Source organism: Microtus oregoni, unplaced genomic scaffold (genome assembly GCF_018167655.1).
Source record: "Microtus oregoni isolate MIOR12 unplaced genomic scaffold, Mior012 000077F_ref0000221, whole genome shotgun sequence".
Lineage (NCBI taxonomy): Eukaryota > Metazoa > Chordata > Mammalia > Rodentia > Cricetidae > Microtus > Microtus oregoni.
The window spans coordinates 452,492-475,103 of record NW_024544029.1 but is presented as its reverse complement, the minus strand read 5'-3'; the positions used below and the strand labels follow the sequence as shown (position 1 = coordinate 475,103).

General features: G+C 45.2%; 1 protein-coding gene across 1 annotated transcript in view; it reads right to left on the bottom strand.

Moving 5' to 3' along the window:
- The window catches only part of Tmem117 (transmembrane protein 117), a 425,555-nt gene extending 413,319 nt beyond the window's left edge, over positions 1-12,236 (bottom strand). The window contains exons 1-2 of the mRNA XM_041642710.1: positions 11,875-12,236; positions 4,600-4,902 (exon numbers count right to left, since the gene is read on the bottom strand). Of these exons, the coding sequence (XP_041498644.1) occupies positions 4,600-4,876 (277 nt within the window). The 5' untranslated portion in view covers positions 4,877-4,902; positions 11,875-12,236. The remainder of the gene's footprint in view (positions 1-4,599; positions 4,903-11,874) is intronic.
- Between the last annotated feature and the right edge of the window lie 10,376 nt (positions 12,237-22,612).

Here is a 22,612-nt window from a genome sequence, read left to right as displayed (position 1 = left end):
CCCGAATCATCCTTTTCTCTTTCGCTGACACCACCATTTACCCCGTGTCCTGACCTCTGTATTTCTTTGGTTCTTCTTTATTCAGATCCTTGATTCATTGGTCCACGAGGGTGGAGGGAGCAGAAGTGAGGAACAGGGTTCTGAAGGCTGTTGATGTGATGGAGATAGCCCTCCAGAATATAACTTCAGTCAATCAAATCAACTTTATTCCAGAGTATAGGAGATATATAGGATTGGGCAATCTAGGGGGAATTCTAATTTGCACTAAATGACATGTTCCTATCGTAAGATTCACAAGTGGCAGCAGGGTCCCATAGCAAAGCCCCTAGCGAGTCTTAGTTACCCTATGCAGTGCGTACAGCAGCAGGGGGAAGGCTTCTAGCAGGAACCTGTGCCAAGGGTAATGCTAGAGATAAATCAGGCAGCAAGGCTTGCACACAGCTTTAAGATAAGGTCAGTCTTCCAGGCCCAGAGACAGTCTCCAGAGAGAGCGGGTAGCGAGCAGGAAGTCTCGCTGGGGAAGGAATCCCTCATGTTGCTGAGCTTTGGAGAGAGCTGCCAGACCATAATAGACATCAAGGCCTACTAACACACTTCTTCCTAAGCCCACTCTTGCTTTAGACTCAGCTGAGAGCCCACTAGGTTAGGCAAGCTTCCTTTCACCTTGCTAGCCCACTTTGACCTTCCCTCTTAAATTCCCACAGCACTTGGTGTAGACTATTCATTTGATACTTGATATGCATTCCCTTTTATTATCAGAGTATTTAATTTTTCATGTCTATGTACCTTGTCTCTTTAACCAGATTTTAAATTCCCTATCTCATATTTTATGGATGAACAAACGAATACCTTTCTATAGTTTCCAATGAAAAGGCAACATCAGCAAAATCAATATAGGAAAGATGAAGAAATCTTTATCCGGTCCTTTAAATTTATTGAATGCTGTGTGTCGAGCACATTAGATCTTCCTCCCTTTCCTTAACCCCAACCTCCTGATGCATAAACTAGTGCACATGTTGTTGGGAATCACTTCCATTTATATTTAGAATAAAAATTAATTATTTAATGAACTTAAGTTCTCTTTTTATATAAATATCACAAGCAGAATTTCTCTATCCATGGGTAGAAAATCATGCCAGAACATATTATTTGAATGCATATTATATATGCAAGACTCATCCAAGCAAACAGAAAAGAGAAACCCCAGAGAGTGCAAACCGATGGTTCAACTGAGCTCCCTTCTGATATGTCTTTATACGACAACCAGCAAGAGTTAATCTTGAAACTGAAGAAATTCCTTTGAATGTACTCCTCAGTCACCTGCCCCTGCTAGGATGGTGAATCAGGCCTGCAATTCCAGCTCTTGGGGAGCTGAGAGTTCAAGGCCACCGTGGGCCACAAGCAAGATCCCAAAACACAAAAAGCATGCTGTGTCTACATAGCAGTAAAACTGCAATTGTAATATTGTATCTCCATAGCTGTAAAACTGCAAGAGCAACATTGCAGCTCACACATAGATGGGTAACCACTGATCATGTTACAGAGGTGCTCATTGTATCACTCCAGTTCCTCATTTGTATATAAATTAATAGCATCCTGTTGTTCTTTGGAAGTTTCCTAAGTGGAGATAATAAAGCATCTGAGAGACTTATAATGAACTGGAGGGAACATGGAATTTTATTTAATATCTACCGTCTGGCATATTATTAGAGAATCACAAAAGGTGAGATTGCTGCCCTGATGGCGCGAAATTATTCTGATCATTTCATAAACCACCCTGGTATTTCTGTAGCACAAAGTTCTGTGCTTGTCATGTAGCTTTAGTCCCCTCAATACATCATCAACATCACTGTCGTGGGCTTGTGGCCTCACATCATTAAAGGCTTAAATATAGCTTTTGAGAAATGAATTATGTATAAAGGCTACCTATCTGGGAACCAAGACGGAAACATTTATCACTTGTCAAGCCAATAAGAACATTTGTGCTTGCATCAAATCTTGGATGCTTTCCCACAATGCTGCAGGCTATCAGTTGAGGGCATCCTGCCACACTGCTTTGCAGCAAGTAGTCTCCTGTGGAGAACAGACAACTGTAATAATGCCGGACGGCTTTAGAAGACAACCCGAACGCACTGATATCTCAACTGGGATATCACCTGGGACTCGAAGGGGGAAAGAAGTAGTCTGAAGCATGGGCCCAAGTAACACAGGAGGGCTATGAAAAGGGACAGTGAAGGAATCCTGCAGGAAATCATACAGCCAATAGCCTTTAAGTTAACCGCCCACTGGGGCGAGGCTTCTTATACTATTTATGCCGATTAAAAGCGTGCAAGGGCTCTCTTATCTGACTCCCGGATTCGGTTTCTGTTCTCCGTTCCAGCAGAGGATTCTGATTTGTGAGTCTACCCCTAAATAAATAACCGTCTATTATTCTCAGTTCTGAGCTAGTGTGGGATTTCTTTTAAGCGTCCTTCTTGAAAGGAGGCAGTGGGTTTGAGAGTAACACAGTGTGCACCATAGAAAGGCAAGAGTCAGGCTGTAGTAATCATCAAGAGCTCGGCCATCAATCCAGAGAACTTGGATTCCATCCTGTAGATGGTAGGGATCACTTAGCAATACGGTAAAGTCACTCTGTAGTCCACAATGACCCAGAGGAAAAGAGAATGGCTAGAAGGCAAGATTTAGACTTTGTGAGCCAAGGAGGAAGAGAGATGAAAAGAGACAGAGAACACAGGTTTTGAGTTCATCAGGAAGCTCAACCCGGAGTTCGTTCACCTCACTCATGAAACTGGCAGACTAGGGATTCCTTCTCTAAAGACGCATCATTTCAGAGACTGTGAGCAAAGGGAAGAAAAAGTAACTGTCAAACTCAAGTACTAAAACTGACTTGAAAATCTTTCCCATTGTAAGCAGAAAAGCTGAGGAGCACTTTTGCGTTATTTTAAAATAGTTCACACTCAGTAAACCACTTGAAATCTGAGTTGCCTTTTCCACAGCCCAGCTACTTATATTAACAGGAGAATTGACATGCAAGGCACGAGTGAAATCTGGTTCTAGTATAAGAGACGGAATTTATAAGAGAAAAACGTGGCAAAATGTAGCCACTTCAAAGTCAAATCGCCTCCCCTCATTACTAGGCCATTATTTTAACTAGACGGTTCTCAGCCGTCCTTTCATAGATTCAGATGCTTTCCTCCAGCCTTAATAGTCTGGCCCATTTGCCATAACTACCGCATTTTTTAAAGTTCCCCAAATAGCTTACAAACACCTGTAACTATTACTTGTAAGGAAACCTACTGGCTTTTCTCTCCAGAACTCGCTACCCATTTCTGAAACAGAGACTTTCACGTTCACCACCCACTCTTAGCTGCTTCTACACATACACTAACCACACATAGCGCCATGCTTGTTCCATATTTGATGGGAAAGCCAACTAACACTATGCTCCGATGTATCCTCTGTGTCAATGACCTATCCCTCCTGACCAGCGTCTGTAACCCTAAAGACCACACCCTAGAGATCTCCACTAAAGAATGACTGTCATTCAACCACACCTACACATCTTCTCCCTTTTATTACTTTCATTTCACTTGAGCTCTGGAATGCTTGGTTTTTGCCTAAATCTCTGAGCTCTCTCGGGCTCCTTGCAGACTGTTAGCTGTCTTCCTGTCCAGCCAGATCCCCCTTACCAGTATTTATTTGCGGTATACAAGTCTGAGCAATCTCCACCAGATTTCCAAACCCATGTTCTGGGGACTATGCTGGACAATTCAGATTGGCACCATTCACACTTGTAAGTGGTTATCCCTGGAGACTCTCTGTGATAATCAGCAGCCTGTCCATCCACCCATCCCTAGCCCATTGACCTCCCTCTACCCAATGTTCCAAGCCTGGACCATGTGCCTTAAAATCCCTTATCATCCAAACACCTTTATTTTTGTTCTTCATAGTAAAGCAAGGGTTGTCAATGGCGAGATGCTCTCCTCGTTACTTAACCACCTCAGATACACCTACTTCAGCCTCGTCTTCCCTCGGGCCTGTATCTAAGGAATAGGGTCTCTGCTCCTGTCCTCTGTAAAACTATGATTTCGTCCCATATCCTAATCCCAAAACTAAAGAGACCTTCAGAAATGTAGTCATATTTATTTGTTCTATCAAGGTGTTCTGTCTAAATCACCCCCAAATTCCCCACCTCTGTTGTTATCATTTCCAAGTACAATACTCTTTCATTGCTATCCTGCTGAGTACAATATGCATTTATTAAAGTCTCTTAGTGATGAACAAGCCGCAGCTCTCACATCGGATTTCATCCCCCCAGCATACCAACTCATCAAGTACTGCACAATTATCTGTTTATCTCCCTCCTACAGAAGGAAAGTATTCACGTGAGCAGAGGCTTTGCCTATACATGCTCTAGCCTAGTGTGTGGTGTGTGATAAGTGAGTATCTGCTGGATAAATATCCTACTCTTGACCATCATCAATCAGATCAGCAGTGGGAACCATACCCCACTGGGTCAAAGTCAGTTTCTTCCCTAGAGCAGAGACCAGCAAGGCAAGAGCCAGCAGCATGGCGATACACGGTACTTACGGTACTTACCAAAGAGGCGCTGATGGAACAGAAACTTGCCAGCGATTAGTCCTATGAGAATGGCCAGTAGCCATAGAAGCACCTTCAAAATCCTCCAGCCAACTCCTCTAGGGTATTTATTTGTGACGAACGAAAAACAGTTTCCAACAACAATAACATTGGCTTCTGTCTGGCTGTGAGAAACGGGGTCCTCGGCGAATATCAAGAAGTTGAAGAAGATGACCAGGTAAGCCACAATCATGCGAGACCAAGGATGCTGGAAATAGTAGCGGAAGTCTTTACCCATCCTTCAAGCCTTCGATGCTGCTTGTCCTGCACGAGGAAAGATACAAGGTTAAAGCGGGAACACAAGCCATCTCTCTCTGTTGTTACCCGTTCAGACCTGTAACAGCTCTACAGGAAGATATGTGGGAAAAAAACACCTGTTCCTGCTGAGGCGGCAGGACCTGGGTAGAAGAACGTCAGCTCTGCCCTCACCCTCCCATCTATTCTCATCTCCTAGCACTGGAGGACTCGCAGACAGACAGACAATCATTTAAAGAGGGGAGAGAAAGAGACAAAAGAGGGAAGAACCCTGCCTAAAACTGGTGGCACACACCTGTTGATCATAACACTTAGGAGGTAAAGGTGGAAGTTTTGGGCATTCAAGGCCAGCCCGAGCTACTTAGCAAGTTTGAGGCCAGCCTGGTCTCCATGAGACGTTTTTAAAAAGTGAAATGGTGACTAAGATGACATAGAGGGGGCATAGAGCACAAAGTCTGCATGACGCTTTTAGACATGCTATCTTAGGATAATCTTACAACCCGAAGTAAGCTGAACACACACACACACACACATTACAAACACTTTGCCCAAGTCCCTCTCCTCCCAGCCGTAATTAAGTAATTTGATGGATATGGGATATAGTTTCAAATCTTTTTCTAGACATTGTCAAATGGGAATATGGGCAGAAAATTTCCTAAAAAAAACCTTTACAGTCTGGTTAGATCATTTGAAAAAAAAAAAAAGGTTTTAACATAGCTAAGTCTATACGAAGCATTTTCCTGGGGGTAGGCAGAGCCAGACCACTCCACTTGTGAGGAGTGGTACAAAGAGGGAGAATTCAGAGAAAGAAATGGCCAGGTTCAAGTTGCAGGCATCATGATAAGCAGGGTGGTTCCCTGGGTGGAGACAGCTGGCTGCTCTCCCTAGGTAGCGGCAGTCAGCTGCAAAGCCACAAGGGTACCTCAAAAACCACGTAATTCCCACAGCAACATCTGGGACCTGCACAGACATAGCCGAGTCTGAGAGCCAAATCAGGCAAATGCTAGCATTAGCTATAGGCTACACAAGACCAGGCAGACTTAGGCGAGGCCTATGGAGGGAATTACAGTATAGGGATTGTGAGCAGGGCTATGTCAGCCTGTAGCTAATGCTAGTGTTCATCTGACTTGACTCTCAGACTCAGCTATACCTGTTTCTCCAACAAAAATAACTGCTTATATACTGAAAAACAAAATTAATCAAGGGTATACTTTGACTTCTACCAGTTCATTTTTCTCCTTTCACAATTTTAAATATAATTCCAAGGAGATTAAAGTGGGGGGGGGACCCGGAAAGTTCACACAGCTGTGCATTAGATGTCTGCATGTGTCATTAGTATGTCAGTCTGGGGTCATAACAACCATCGAATGCTGTTACAGAAAATCTGTAATATATCCTACTATTCCCGTGGGGAAGGAAGGATGGGTGTAAATGAGACTCTTTCACAGATCCACAGATCCTGAACACTTGGAGAAGGCAGGGGTGGGGCACTGATAACGGTTTCCATTTATTCCTGACAGAAAGCGTAAGAATGACACACAAGCCTGAAGTGATTCAAAGTCAGTGAAAGAACTGAGAATGGACTCCAAGGCCCCAAATCCTGTCCTCTACTCCCGGCTCATGAAGGTCAATTAAAGCCATAATCTAAGTTAATAAAGATTTGTTACAACTGCCTGAGAAAAGCAGTGTTAGCATGCATACGGACTGGCCATACAATTCACCCATAGTCCTGCATCTTCAGTTCACAAGCCTGCCAAGCAATGTCAAGTCCCAGAAGATCTTCATCAACATTGAGAAATTCCTGTTCCCAGGGTCTGCAGTCCAGATGTCTTAAGACTAGTGATTTGCCCATGAGGTGAGCTCTAAAATAGGTATGGTCGCACCAGAGGGCAAAGCAAACCGTAAAGAACAAAAGAGAACAGCAGGCATGGTCGTAGCAGTTGACACAGGAATTGGCCCACTGTTAACAAAATTTCATGCAAAGACCCTGGAAGTGTCCAGAAACCAGCACCACAGAGTAGTTCTCCAAAACTCACCCCAGTGACCCCAGGTCTTAACTCGTACATGCCTGGCGACAGAGACACACAGACATGGGCGTCATTTAAGTCTATCTTCTAGGCGACTACGCTCCTCTCTTACCAGTGATGATTCTGGTGAGGCTACATTGGCTACCTGCTCCCTCACAGCAGGTGGACAGGCCTAGGGTGGGGGATAGGAACCCAGAGAATAAACACAAACCCTGGACTCCTTTTTAAAAAAGAAATACCCTGATTTGTATGGCTGTTTTGATTTTTTTTAACTTCAGAATCTTGCTTTGTGGGAAATATAATGTCCACACGCCGGAGTTAAACGAGCACATTCAAAAAATTTTTGGAGACAGCTGCTGCTACCCAGCACTTACACTATTTTGGGAGACAGAACTATGGTGCTGAGCAGGAGCCCTCTGCCAGTGCATGATCTCAGCTAATCCCAAGCGATGCTCCGGATGCTCCTGTCGTGTTACAGACAAGGAAATGAAAACTCAGAGCACTTGCCACCCGTTAATTCACAGACCCCCCCTCCAAAAAAAAGTCGCAATTGTAACACCCAGGCCTCGCCTGACCATTCTCATTTGCCAGTGCTGGAGGTCGGTCTTACCAAAGCTCTTTCCGCGATGCTTTCAGCTGACTCATTATCCCTGCAGAATGAAGCAAGACCCTGACACTGATCCTCTGGTCTTTCTGGGAGAAACACTAGGATGGATTTATTGTTTCCTTATATCCAGAAGTTAAAGTGCTATTTTTCATGGGAGCCCATAACTCAAACACTCACAAGTTAGCTTGGGTATCTTTGCCCATCCTTATTCTGTGAGTCTAGACATAGGGAATGCCAAGTTGGTCTAGTCATTGCGACCTGGCTTTCCAGTGCTTTAGACGTCCCATATGATCCAGAGGGCCACCCGAAACTGTTTCCACCTCTGCAGTTCATTTTAAGCCCTTCAGGGACCATAGGTTTTTTGTTGACCCTGCCACTAAGAATCCGAGATTGAGGTTCTCTAACAGACATGCACTAGGCACAGAATTTGCAAACATATCTCGTTTCTTAAAAATCTCAACCCCATTGCTGTATGTGGGAACGCCTTTATCTTTACGCTTAGCAGTTCCTAGTGAAACCATCCACTTATATGTTTATCTTCTTCCCTCGCTCCCCCTCAGAGAGATCATCAGGGGCCACTTCCTTCCAGGCAGTGCAGAGTGCTGACATCACAGTGGGCAATCGATAGATGCCTACTGAATAAACTCAGTGGACACTCGGAAACAGAAGAGCTCACCTTGTCTAAGAAGGCTCAGAATGACAGAGCCATGTGACGGTCAGCATCTGCTAAAGAAAAAATAAAAGGCAGGCATCCAACCCTAATCCTGCAACAATGGCACTGACAGCCACCAGTGCATGGCTCTGCGTTATCATCACTGTCTCAAAGCGCTCACATTTACTGAGTACTCACTGGATGCCAGACTCTATAGTAGTGAGCTTTACAATCATTCCTAGATGATTGACTAGCAGCCCAGTGAAGAAGACACTCTCATTTTCCTATTTCACAAACACTGATGCTGGAACGGAGATAGATTAGTAGCTTCTGCAGAACAGCAATGCTGGTCAGAGGTGTGATTCAAATGTGAGCCACCCAGGACCAATGCTATACACTGTGTTTTCCCTCTGCATGTGTGTTAGGAAGTTTCCTAAAGGATCCTCAATACTTCTAGGATGATGAGTCTATTGTTACTAGGCAACGCGACTCTTGATAGTAAGCTCAGAAAGAACCAAGGGCCTTGGGATTAATTTTTGTCCCCTGTTTTGGAGCACCAGCATAAGGAGCTGAATTGATCTGATGGTGCTTTGGGGAGACACCGCTGATGTTCAGTCTGCCTCTTGGAAGGAGAAAATTCCATGCCCCTAAATTCTCTCATGAGTAATCATAGTGAGGCAATGCCACCATAAATGCCATGGAAGTCTCTGGTTTTATACACAGCAGCTATAATGACCATGCTGGTAACTACAGGCTAAAACTGACCATTCCTCAGCTGCTGTAACAGCTCCAACACTGGATTTCTACCAGATGACCAGAATGTCACAAATTTAAAAGAAAGGCCTTCTAGATCAAGGCAGATAGATGTCAAGAAAGCGCTATTCTACAGCCACTGAGCAGCAAGCATGAGATCAAAGCCTTCCAGGATAAGTCTGACTCTATGAACGGGGAAATGAAGTCTGGCTTGATTTCCAGAATAGCACTTACCGGTCATTGGTTCACCATCTACCCCTCTCAGACGGACATGTGCTAAAGTTACCTGTACACGGTAGGTACTAAATAAACATTGACGGAAGGGTGGATGGATGGATGGATGGATGGATGGGTGGATGGATGGATGGGTGGGTGATAGATGGCTAACAAAATAACTCTGGGTGACAGAAATATACCGAGTTCCCATTTCAGAGAGAGTGGACCATGGATCGGAAGGTTACTGATAAGGGCCCTGTTTTCAGGCATCTGATACTTTCTTTGTAAGGGACATATATTAAACCCTTAAGGAGACAGTATTTTAAAAACTAATAGAGAAAAGGTTGAGAGGAGGCATTGAAGGCCCCAGAGAAAGGGGTCCAGACATAGTGTGCTTCAGAAGCGCAGAGCTTCTAAGAAGCCGGTCTGTGGGGGACAAGACAAGGCCTGGAAGTAAGCTCAGGCAGAAGAAGCAGGGGAGCTTATGGCATCAGCAGGCCCACAATGTCTGCTCTTCTGAACACTCTGCAGGAGGGCAAGGGGAAGAAGCAGGGCAGCGAAGAGAAGACAACTGCCAGGAAGGAGACTGGTAGAAGTATAGGCAGTTTACAAAGCTCAGCTTCTGGACCCATAAAAGGAAGCAGTGAGATTTACTGATGGAGAGGATGTGAGGAGGGATGGGCTAGGCAAAATTCTAGAATGAAACTGCCACTTCCTGGGCTGGAAAACATACTTCCTGAGGAGAACAGAACTTCAGGGGATACAAAAAATACAATATCTTTTGAGTGATTTGTATGTGTTAGGCTCCTGGAAAGCACTCCTCACATACTATGTCAATTAGTCCTTACACTGAACCATCTAGTAAGGACACAGAGATCCAATGGGGCACAATCTGCCCAAGGTCACGGAGATGCAAACTGGTACACACAGGAATACCTGCTTCTGCGTAGCCTAGCAGCAGATGTCCTAACTATGCATCAGCACCATGTTCCCGGCTATGAAGGAAAGAGAGAGAGAGGTACCCAGTGAGGACTAGAACCTGTTAATCACACAACTCTCTCTGATGGTGAACAGATGAATAAACGGACATGATTGAGGGATAACATAAGCATTGTGGGGAGAAAAAGAGGATTCCTTTGTAGGGAAAGTTGACTGTCCTGGAACATCCAAATCCACAAAAGGAGAAATGAAAGAAAAGTGGATGAACCAAATCAATATGTATTTCCTGGATTGGAGCTAGGTAAGGATAGGCCTCAAGATAAGCATAGGCCTTTATCTCAAGTTGAAAGGAAGTAGAGAAGTATTAGAAGGGCTGAGGGGCACAGGGTGGAGGCAATCAATCATTCACAATCAGGGTCCTGGCTTCCATCTTTACCGCCTCCAAAACAAGCAAACAAACAAAGGACAGCTACAGGAGAAGAGAAAGTACTTACTATAGGTTTTACAATGCAAGCACCAATCACAAAAGTACAGTTGGGGTTTTTGCTTCCAGTCCAGTCCAAAGACCACATAGCCTTTTAACTAAAGCGCAACCTTCTAAAGCAATCAATATAACCACTTAGGTGGCTCTGCGGAGGGACAGAGATGGTATCTGTGGGTACCCAGCTAAGTGACAGGACCACATCCATAAGTCACATCCTTTCTCTTCACGTTGTATCAAACTTTAGTAATTTTCCTCCTGTGTTTTTATCCCCGCAGTCCCTGAAACGGCAATCAAAACAAGATTTTAACCCAGAAGCCAAAAACAAAGTTGGTTTGAAGGTCTTCCAGAAAGACAACTTCCCAATGAAATGGCAAACTGGGGGTGTGCCCTATCACCTTATCAAGGGTAGACAACGATGACCATGGACCCTTTAAAGAGGCATAGACTGCTCTTCCGGTGGCATTTGGGTTAAAGTTCATTCACGCATGGAGTTATCTTTTAAATGACTGGCAGTTGAAAGCAAATTAAGTAAGACTCATGGGTACCGGATTGTTGATCACAAGAATTAGATGGAGAGTGTGTGGGAGGGAAGTGATAAACGTCTGAGTCAAAATCCCCAATCGCTCTTAAACTACGATGACAGAGGGAATAGGAAGAATACTATATCCATCATTTTTTTTTAAAAAAAATGAACACAGCAGAAATAGTTTACACAGAGATTTTACCACTATATTAGGTAAATTAGAACTTGTTTCAGAAAATAAATCAAACCATAAAAGCTTTTTAGACTGTGGTGAGGGCACCTCATATCTTACATACTTCAACTCACTTTTTTTATATCCACGCACTAATATCAAGGTAAGCATCACACACACACACACACACACACACACACACACACACACCGATGTTCCACAGAGAGAAGAATGAACCATAGCAGCCAAGATGCTCTCTCCCCGGTCAAATATACTTGCGGGCCTGTGGTATTTTTCAAAATAGAAATGGAAAACTAGTTTTTGATCCAGTCACGACGGAGTTCGCAAACACACAGGCCTCTCTATTTTCTTCCAGAAAGGACACCTAGGAAGTGCAACCTGTTCCTTTAGTCAGCAGCCAGGGGCTCCGGTTCTTGCGCCCCGGAATCGGTGGAGCGGGAAAGTTCCGGCTGCCCGCGGCCCCTCCCCTGCAGCCCGGACTGGCTCGGTCCCCGCCGGGCGCCAGCACCCCTGCCCGCTGAGCTGCGGGGCTCCGGCCTGCGCGCCCGGGGCTGTGGGCCGAAGGGTGCTGCGGGCCGCGTACTCACCGGAGGGCGCGCGGCTCGGCCACCGCTGCGGACGCAGGACGAGCGAGCGTCGACACGGCCGGGCCGCGGCGCGCTGCTGTCACCCGGCTATAAATACCGCGGCCCACGCCGCCGCCTACGCCGGGCGCCCTCGCCGCTCCCGCCGCGCCGCAGAGTCGGCCCCGGACCGCGCCGGGCACATGCTGCCCCGCCCGCCCTCCCGCCGCGCCTCTGCGGAGCCGGACCCGGCAGGGCAGGGCAGGGCTGGGCAGGGACGCTACCGCGGCCTAGGGAGAGCACCCGGCCTCGGCCTGCGGGAACCGCAGCAGCTGCACCCTGCGGGGAACCTGCGCGGCGGCGACAGCGAGGACCGCTAACTTTCTCTGGCGGCCTCTCGGGTCACACAACATCCCTGCTGCTGTGTCCTGATGCGAAGGAGTGGGGGTGGGGAGAGGCGCCCACAGCAGGGGCAGCCGGAGTCTCACACCTGCCTTGAGATTGCTCTCTCTCTCTCTCTCTCTCTCTCTCTCTCTCTCTCTCTCTCTCATTTTCTGTGTGTCTCTCTATATGTATATATACATATGCACACACATGTGTGTATACATTCATACTCTCACATATACACATACATGTGTATACACGCACATAAACATGTGTGCACATATATAGATGGGTACCTGTATGTATGTGTATATAGGTACATATATATTTATTTGTACTATATGTACATATGTACTGTGTGTACATAAATATACACTTACACACAAACACATACAGATATATCCTAATGCATGCATGTGCACAAAATATGGAAGCATACATACACTCATGCATACATGCACAGATACGCATAAGCACTTCTCGGGCATTTATTGTCTGGTACAGTTATGTAGTTCTTTGCAGTGTGTGCCAGGAGAACCTTTGACCTGGTCTGAGGAACCCCTTTCTTTCCTTTGTGTGTGTCTGCTGTTTACTTCACCACCAATAGCGAAGTCTCAGCTTGCTGGTTGCTTTGATGTGTTAAACGTTGCTATACTCAGCCTGCGGACAGCTATTGCCTACTGAGAGCCGGTGTGACTGGGCATGATCACATTCTGCACAGTGAAATAAAAAGTTAATTCTAGTATCCCAACAAAGGCAAGGTTAAGAAGACAAGGGCAGCCCTTTTCCTGGTTGGACTGAGGATGCAGAGGGAGTTGAGTAAGGAGAGGCAGTTGCGGTATCTACAGATTTGAAGTCAGGTAGAGAGCAAGTCCTGTGTGCACACAACCGCTGGCCCTCCTGCAAGCTCCACCTCTTGGTAACTGACACTGTTGTCATAGTTTATTTTTAGGAAACTGGTCCTTAGCAAGTCTCTTTCGTGTTGCTTCTACAAACCCCCTGGAGTGTGTCCTATGCCAGCACTGGGTGCATTACACTATATTTGATTTTTACCTGTTTTTCAATTTATTCTATGCCTCCCACCATGCTTTGAACTGCTTGAGAGCAGAGACAAAACCTTACCATTGCCCCCCCAACCAGTACCTAATGCAGTCAATTCCAGGAATCGTTCAGTGAGTTGGGGATTCATTTCACAGATGAATCACTAGAGTCTACTGTGCTTTTATTATTATAATTAGGATTCTTTCCCCCAAGCATGTATTAAACGGTGAAGCTGTTTCGCATGTGTTCTGTATGGTGCATTTTTCTGGGCCTCCACTTAAAGAGAGCTCAGTCAGAAACTTGAAAATTTGTCTTTGTCTGGCCTCAGTTGCATGGAGCTTGTTAACCTATTTAAACTGCTCCTTATTTAATAATAACCTGAGGAATAGCTTGGAAAACATCCCTGTGTGTTCTTGAGAAGTCAAGGCGAAGGCCTGGATGTCTTTAGTATGAATTCCCCTCTCTTCATCCTCCCCCCCAGAAGCCTAAGGCCTCGACTTGGGCAACCACTTAGATGCTCCAGGTCAGCCTCCTGTAGGGGACCTGGCAGGACAGCAGTTCTGCATGGGTCTTTGTGGGGGACTTTCGGAGATAAGCGCTCCATTTACTGTATGCTGGACAGCTGCGTGTGCAACTGTGCCTCTGTGTTTTCCATTAGTGAGAGCCCGGGAGTTCACTCCAAAGAAGAGCAAGCTGACAGGGTGGCTTTATGAGCACACGTTTCAGCCTCTCACCCGTCCTCCCCATTTATCAGGGAGTGTGCTGGTTTCCCAGTAAGACGACCTGGAGTGGGGAGTGCTGCTGTGCTATCTGACGCTGCTGCTTGCTAGCAATAGCCTGAGGCCAATTGCTTCAGCGGGGTTACCCCATGTTTTTTATTTCTTCGCCACTGAAATGCAGAGGTGTTCAAAGTGGGTGTGGATTTAATGGCCTATTTAAGAACAAATCCTACTGAGAGCTTAGACTATTGTCCTCCCTATTTATTCTCATTCCATTTCATCTCATAGACATATCAGGGGGGTTGTGACCTGACGTGCATAAAATACCGCTAGCACTGGGTGTGCAGTAGGTGCTCGCTCAATGAATGCCAGTCTTCCTTCCTGTCAGACTTCCTGTTTTAAAGACTTCACTCGATATGGGAGAGTCTTCGGTTTTGTGTTGATTTCATTGGTTAAATAAAGAAACTGCCTTGGCCCTTTAATAGGACAGAAAATTAGGTAGGCGGAGTAAACAGAACAGAATGCTGGGAGAAAGAAGCTGAGTCAAGGAGTCGCCATGGTTCTCCCACTCCAGACAGACGCAGGTTAAGATCATTCCTGGTAAGCGCACCTCATGGTGCTACAAAGATAAATAGAAATGGGTTAATCAAGATGTGAGAGTTAGCCAGTTAGAGGCTAGAGCTAATGGGCCAGGCAGTGTTTAAAAGAATACAGTTTCCATGTAATTATTTTGGGGCATAAGCTAGCCAGGCAGCCGCGAGCTGGGTGGCAGGAATGCAGCCGTAGCTCCATACTACATTCACTCAAATTCAAACCTATTGATTCAGTATAAGTGACTACAGCTAAAGAGAGAAGCGCCGAAGAGATAGCTCTGCCGGGAAAGGCTAACTAACCAAGGCTCACAACCAGAGACCACAGAGTAGCCCCCTTCCAGCAGTGTTGGCCAGCAATGGGTCTCAAAGGCAATAGCTAGGCATTTACAAGAGACTCCAAAACAGTAGGGCTTCAGCTTACCTCTCTTCCCAATCAAATTCCAGTCCAAACAGCATCGTGTATTTTTTATATCATATATGAGTTTAGTAAGCTGGCCACAGTTTAGGACAGAATCAGGGTAAGGATAGATGTAATTGACATAATGTAAATGTTCAGTTGAATACTAATGGATTGAGAGATGCCCAGAAAAGAATACTTCTGGATAAGTTTGTGAGGAATCCAGACACATTGGCACTTGGGACAGTAATGAAGGGGGAAAGACGTTCCCTGAATGTGGGCCATGTTGTCCAACAGTCTGGGCAGGGCCTGAGAAGTGAAGAAGGAGGAAGCCAGCCGGTGTACACAAGTCCGTTCTGCTCACTGAACAAACACATCTGTTGTTGCTGCCCTTACCTACGGACACAGACCCCAGCCTATCCCATCAGCTTTGCCTCCACACCACACACTTTACAGCAAGTTTCCAGGTCTTCAGCCCTGTACTGAGACTGAATTCAAACAACAAGGTTCTCTGCCTGTCTAGTGTGCAGATGGCAGATGGCCGCTGTTGGGCTACCTAGCCATCAACTGTGTCGGTCAATAACACCGATAACACCCCCCCCCCCCCTTTAAAATTGTGTGTGCGTGTGTGTGTGTGTGTGTGTGTGATTGAGAGAGAGAGAGAGATCAGAAAGAACATAATAACCAGAAAATAGGGAGAACTGGCATTTCTTAGGTAAGAGATATCCCCTCCAATGAACTCACAGCAGCTGTGGATGCCTGTATAAAATGATCTTGTCAATAACAGGCATAGATGGAGGAGGATCCGGGGCCCTAACCCTCACTGTTACCTTTTTGCTGATCAGTTCAAGAAGTAGGGAAGTCATTGCCCTAAGTTGTGTGCCAGACGATGACCCCACCAGGCTCCAGTAGATAGTTCCAACCAGAGTCACACAAATGGCCCTGGGCAAGCAAAATGGATCATAAAACAACCAAAGTCCTGGGCCTGGAGAACGGACTGGGGGCCCTCCAGAGAGGCTAACTGGAGCAAGAGAAGACGAGAGAGAGGATGGAAGTGTAACCCACGTGTGTGCACACATTACCGAATAGTCAAATAATAAAATTAACAAAAATGTGTCTTAAGGTTAAAAACCCTCTGGAAAATCAGTTTCGTGAGTTTAAAAATCAGAAATGAGTGAATGAGCCGCGTCTTCCTGCTCACATTTCATGTCCTGGTGGCTAAAGGGTACAATTTACTGGGGCTTTGCTGGCTTTAAAAAAAAGGCAGGGTCAAGCCTGGTGGTGGTGGCACACACTTTTAATCCCAGCACTAGGGAAGTAGAGGTCAGCCTGGGATACGTGAGACCCTGTCTTTAAATAATAAAATAAAATACTATTTTATACTTAGCATTTGGTCTGATACTTATTAAATTGTCCATAATGTTGCCATTCTCATGACTTCCCCTCTGTCCTGCTTGTAGCCTGTAGTTCCCACGGACTTCCTTCAACTAAAGAGCTGACTTCAGAAGCCCTGAGCACATAAAGGGCAGGATAAAGACTTTTCTCAACAGTCTTTAAAACGAAGGAGTCATGCAAGCAGTGACCATCCATCCCTGCCAGAAGTAGAGGTGCCCCCTGTGTTGTGGCTGGTATTGCCTGTACTCTCTGTGCTTCCTACAGGAGCAGAATAAATGTAAGAGCTTCCTCAGAGGGGCACACACTCTCCTTCAGTGACTGAGAGGGACAGTCTTGTTTTCTCTCTTTTCCTCTCTCCTATGCCCCTAGCTCAGCACTCTCCAACCCTGAGACCCGGCTCCTGTCTCATTTCCAGGGCACAGTGTTGCTTGGGGTAGCTTTTTAGCACAGGTATATGACTGCTGGTTTTGAAAAACAAACATGTCCATAAACCGCTTCAGGTATCCTTCCCTTCCTAGTTTAGTTCCTCCTTACAGATGTTCTTTTTCTTCCCGCTATAAACTCCTTTCTAATAGGCCCTTGTTTGGTAGATCCAAGAAAAAGGTGAAGGGAGATTTGACTCGGGACAACACAGAAAAAATACTGGCTGTCACGTCAAGAGCCCTGCTTCAGATAAAGAACCAAACACACTGCCAAACCAGTAAACATATCAAAAGCAGCCAGTTTGCCAGAGAACAAGGCACTGACATTTCAAAGGCAAACAGGTGCACTTCCTCAGGGAGCTCCCGTTCAATAGCAGACCAGAGATGGCTTATGATCGCTATACTAGTCAGACGAGGCTCGATCAACATCAAAGACATTTCCACCACCAGGAAATAGAGGGATTTGGAGTGGAAAAATAAAGCTGTCTTTAGGAACTGCTGTAAAAGGCTAAATGGTGGTGGTAGACCCTTAAGTCAAGCACTGAAAACTAAAGAGAATTTACTTACAAAGAAAAGGAAGAAGGAAAAAAATTCTAGGCAGCAAGGAACGGCAGAAACAGTGCCCATTAACCAGAAGACATCAGAATATTCTGAAGAAACCAGCGAGATAAAGAAGAGGAGAGGCAAGAGATACTGGGCGGGTGGGAGCTGGGAGCAGCGGGAATGCTGTAGGCTGTTCTCAGGCTCAGAGATCCATGGTAGGCAATGAAATATATTATTTGGAGGCATAGGCAAAGCCAGAATGAGAATGGGTTTCTACTGTCTAGGCATTTTAGCAGTAAGAGATGAGAGAAAGGAGGCAGGGTTGGGGAGTTAAAATGAAAAAGACAAGAGAACTAATAGGCACCGGTAGCTTAGAGAGGAGTGAAAACTATCTGTGTGTATATTTGGTGACACTGGTCATCTTTACTGTAGCCACAAAGTAACAGTGATCTTCGCCCTCTTCCCATTGGCTAGCAGAGTTCATCTCTCTGCCCCTTTGAGGGACGGGGACCATGAACACTCCTCCAAATATTTCAAAGAAGAAACAAAGGAGGCTATTTGGATGCCCTTTTCCTGCTCTTAGGGCTCACTGGGACCCCTCTTCACTACAACTACTGAGTCCAAAGGCCTGGCTGGTCCATTCTTTAGTGTTTTAGGATGTCATTAAAGAGATGAGTCTCAACCATTGTGCTGTTCTCATAATCCTAACAAAAAAAACAAAAAGGTACCAGGCAGTGGTGGAAAATGCCTCTAATCCCAACATTTGGGAGGCAGAGGCAGGTGGATCTCTTTGACTTTGAGGGCAGCCTGGTCTACAGAGAGAGTTCCAGAACAGGTAGAACTGTTATACTGAGAAATCCTGTCTTGGAAAGAAAAAAAAAAAATCTCAGCATTTGGGAGGCAGAGGGAGGATTATTTCTGTGAGTTCCAGGCCAGTCTGGATTACATAGTAAGACACCATCTCTAAAAAAGATGAGCTATAGGGGTTGAAGAGATGGCTCAGTGGTTGAGAACACTGGTTGCTCTTCCTTCCAGAGGACCTGGGCTCCATTCACAACACCCATATGGCAGCTCACAACTGTCTGTAACTCCAGTTCCAGGGGATCCGGCATTCTCAATGAGACATACATGCAGGCAAAACACCAGTACACATAAGATAAAAATAAATAGCTTTATAAATCTTGAGAAAGATGAGTTTCAAATGGTATTAATCACAAGTCATAGCGAGCATGCCTGTGTATTTAGCTGTTACGATGCTGAATTGCCAACTATTGTAGATCAGTTTGTGTTCAGCCACATAGCCTCTTTAACACACTAGCTAATATCGCCTTTTCCCACTTCAGCTGCTCCTCTGGGGTACCGCAACAAATAACCAACCACAGACTGCTGACTTAAAACCACCAAGACCTCTTTTCTGCTAGAAAAGAAATACAAATTCAAGGAGCAAGGTGCCGTCTAGGAAGGAATCCTTTGTTGCTTTCTTCCCAGCTTAATTTCTCATGGTGGATGGCACTCCTTGGCTTTGGGGGGACTCTTTTTACTATACTATATTTATATTCATAAATAAACATAGCATCCCTCATCTAAATGTCATGCTCTCATACACAATATCAGATGATTTATGAGTACAGAGTAAAAAAATCCATGTGAGAAGTTACTTGATGAATGATAAATATGACCTGTATTTTATAACTTACCTAATAATTGCCTAAATCTCATTTACTTTACCACTGCACTGTTATAGATTTTTTTTTTGCTATACTTTGAAGGTGTGTTGGGGTTCTAAATGACCCCCATTGGAGTTGGATGCTATTCAAGCTTCCACTCCAAAACTCAGGGGATAGTGAACTGCCAAAAAACTAGATAGTGGCTTCGAGAAATGATTGAATTAATGCAAACACATCAGAGTGTCTGCCCTGGTGTGAGCTTTAATAAATAAAGCAATGGTTGTTATTGCTTGTCCCAGAAGAGCAGGGTTCACGTAGATTGCCACGGTACCATAGCTGAGCAGTCCTGCAAAACTTGGAGAGTTAAAGAGTAGCTAAGTAGGCATGCTGTTGCCTGCTCACACACTCCATGCATCCTAACCCTAGTCTATGTCCGTCAAAAGTTAAAGGGTAGATTTATGCATGGGAAACTAAGCTAATGGCTCATCTCAATGGCGTAAAGAATATAGGGGTTGGAGATTTAATTCTCTTGGTAAAAATGCTTGCCTAGAATGCGCAAGTCCTTGGGTTCAGTCTCTGGACCTGAGCAGACTCAGTGTGGAGGTGCACATCTATAAACCCAGTCCCTGAGAGGCAGAGGCAGGGGAATCAGGAGTCCAAGGTTGCAAACACAGAGTTTGAGTCCAACTCTACATGATTATGCTATGCTAACTGTATATTTGCTTTCTGTTGCTAAGATAAAGATGGTGACGAAAAGGAACTTGGGGAGGAAAGGGTATGTTTGGTTTAGACATCCATCGCTAGGTTCACAAGTCATCACTAGGACCACAGGCCATCACTGGGCTCACAGGCCATCATCACTGGGACCGCAGGTCATCACTGGGACCACAGGTCATCACTGGGCTCACAGACCATTATCACTGGGACCAAAGGTCATCACTGGGACTGCAGGTCATAACTGGGACCACAGGCCATCACTGGGATCACAGGCCATCACTGAAGGAAGTCAAGGCAGGAACTCAAGTAGAAACCAGGAGGCAGAAACTAGAGCAGAGGCCATGAAGAACATAGGTTGATTGCTGGCATGTTTTTATTGCTTTGTTCAGTTTGTTTTCTCTTACACCCAGAACCACCTTGCTAGGGATGGGAGCCCTCTGCACAAATCAAGAAATAGTCCCACGGTCTTGGTCACGGGCTCGTCTTTAGAAGGCAGTCTCTCGACTAAGGCTCTCTTTTTACAGATGGCTCCTGCTTGTATCAACTTGACAAAAAACTAACCTACATAAAGCAAGCTCCTCTGCTGGCGTTGAAAGAAAATAATGAATTTGGATGGAGGCAATAGCAAGTCAGCGATACGGTGGGGACGGTAGCTGGCAAGAGGCAGTTGTGCACGCCAATCACTATTTCAGGAGAGAAGCTGGGGCTGAAATACAGACAAGCCAGCATCAGCCACATGGTGACTCAATGTTTCTCACAGTGCCGTGTCCACACCATCTGTGTTACGGTAAACTAAGGTGGACGTTGCCACACCCCAGGATTCCATCAGGGGAGCAGAAGCTTTCCAAGCAAGTTTAGTAACCTTCGTTTTAACACATCCCTAGTGATTCATAGGCACATTAAAATTGCAGAATCATAGGTAGAAGCAATTACTGTTTTTATTCGTGTGTTTAGCTGTCACCTAAAATAACAGGTTTCATTATAACATCTTCATACACACGTATCTTGTATCTTGCTCTTATTTCCCAAGCCTGCTGCCTTCTTCCATCCCTCTTCCTCCTATTTGTCTCTTTTCTCCATCTAAATAGTCTCCTTTCTGTACTCTTGCCACATATGTGTGTATATATGCAACATAACATATACTAAATATAATATATGCTATACTATATATACAGTGTGTATACATTTAAGTTCATATTCTGCATAAGCAAAATCACATGATACCTTTCGCCCCACCATTCCTCTCTTGTTCCCTGTCCCATCTCCCTCCCATCTCTTGTTCACCTCTTGTAGAAGGAATTATTGGTGTTGCTTGCTGTAGGTAAAGTTGCCTTAAGAGGACTATAGAAAAGGAACAGAGAGGGAAACAGTGCCAACATAATTCAATAGCATGAATTCAGGTTCTTGACCACCTATTAAGACTGCCTATCCAACCAGACCACCAAACAGTTGGCCTATGGCAAGGCCTGCAAGCTTGTATCAATGTGGCCTATGGGTTATTTTCTTCAACATTCACGCTCCTTTAAAACTTTATCTTAGTAGAAAATGTTTCAATACAGTAGAGTTCACATAGCAAAACAAAAGAACTGAATTTCTAGATTACATCATAAACGAACTGGCTTTCTGGGACCTACAACCATGACAAGTGTCTGCCCTGCAAGGTCTTGTTTAGTCTTGAGTTGCCTGCCTAGATGCCTGGCTTTCGAAGGCTTTTGAGGCTTCTAAGACATAGGCTCAAGGGGCTTTCTTTCTTGACTTCCCTCTGCCCAACACACCAGCCTCCAAACCATTCTCTCACCATCCGAGATCAACACTGAGCTTGGCACTTGTCTTTACCTCCGTTTACAGAGCCCGTTTCTTGTGGCATTTTTTTTTTTTTTTTTTTTTTTTTTTTTTTGGTTTTTCAAGACAGGGTTTCTCTGTGGTTTTGGAGCCTGTCCTGGAACTAGCTCTTGTAGACCAGGCTGGTCTCGAACTCACAAAGATCCGCCTGCCTCTGCCTCCCAAGTGCTGGGATTAAAGGCGTGCGCCACCACCGCCCGGCTTTTGTGGCAATTTTTTAAAGTCTTGGGTCCTGGAAACACACAGACACGGGGTCCTGAAAGCAGTTGCCCCTCGGACCAAGGTGAAGCCTGGCATTACTGCATTCTGTTCCACCCAGGACAGGATTCTCTGTTTACCACACATCTGGGGAGATAGCTGGTTTTCCAAAAAGAACCCTGGCAAACCCTGGAGGCCCTAATAAAATGAGTCTTTTCCTAAAGGCAGCAGAGCCTCCTTGTCTGGATGGATGCCGTGAGGTCTTGGGGGATGGGAGGCTCAAGGGGCACTGCATTTTGTGTGCGATCGGATGGTGAGCATTTGTGGGAAGTGGAGCTTGCTGCTCCAGGTAATGAACTTCCTGGGCCTGGCTCAGTTCTCTCACATCAACACATCATTTCTGAAAATATCAAGATTAGATGTTGTGGAATATTCCTTTACGCTGTGGAACGATAACGTCACTGCAACTGGTTTAATAAGAAGCTAAACCAATAGCTAGGCAGGAAGTATAGCAGGGACACCTGGGCAGAGAGAGCTCTGGGAAAGAGAAAGGGGGAGTCACCAGCCAGATAGAGAGGAGGCAGGCTGGGCAGTACAGAGCAAAGGTAACCGAGCCACGTAAAAAAAAAAATGTGGATTAAAAGATATGGGTTAATTTAAGTTATAAGAGCTAGAGGAACAAGCCTAAACTACAGGTCAAGTTTTCATGATTAATATAATGCAGCAAAAAATGAAATGAAATAAAATGTAGCACTATTAATAAAAACACAGAAACAGATATTGGGGTTCAACCTGAAGATAGGAAAGCAAAGCAGCCAAGCACTAGAGAGCTCTTACCTCTGAA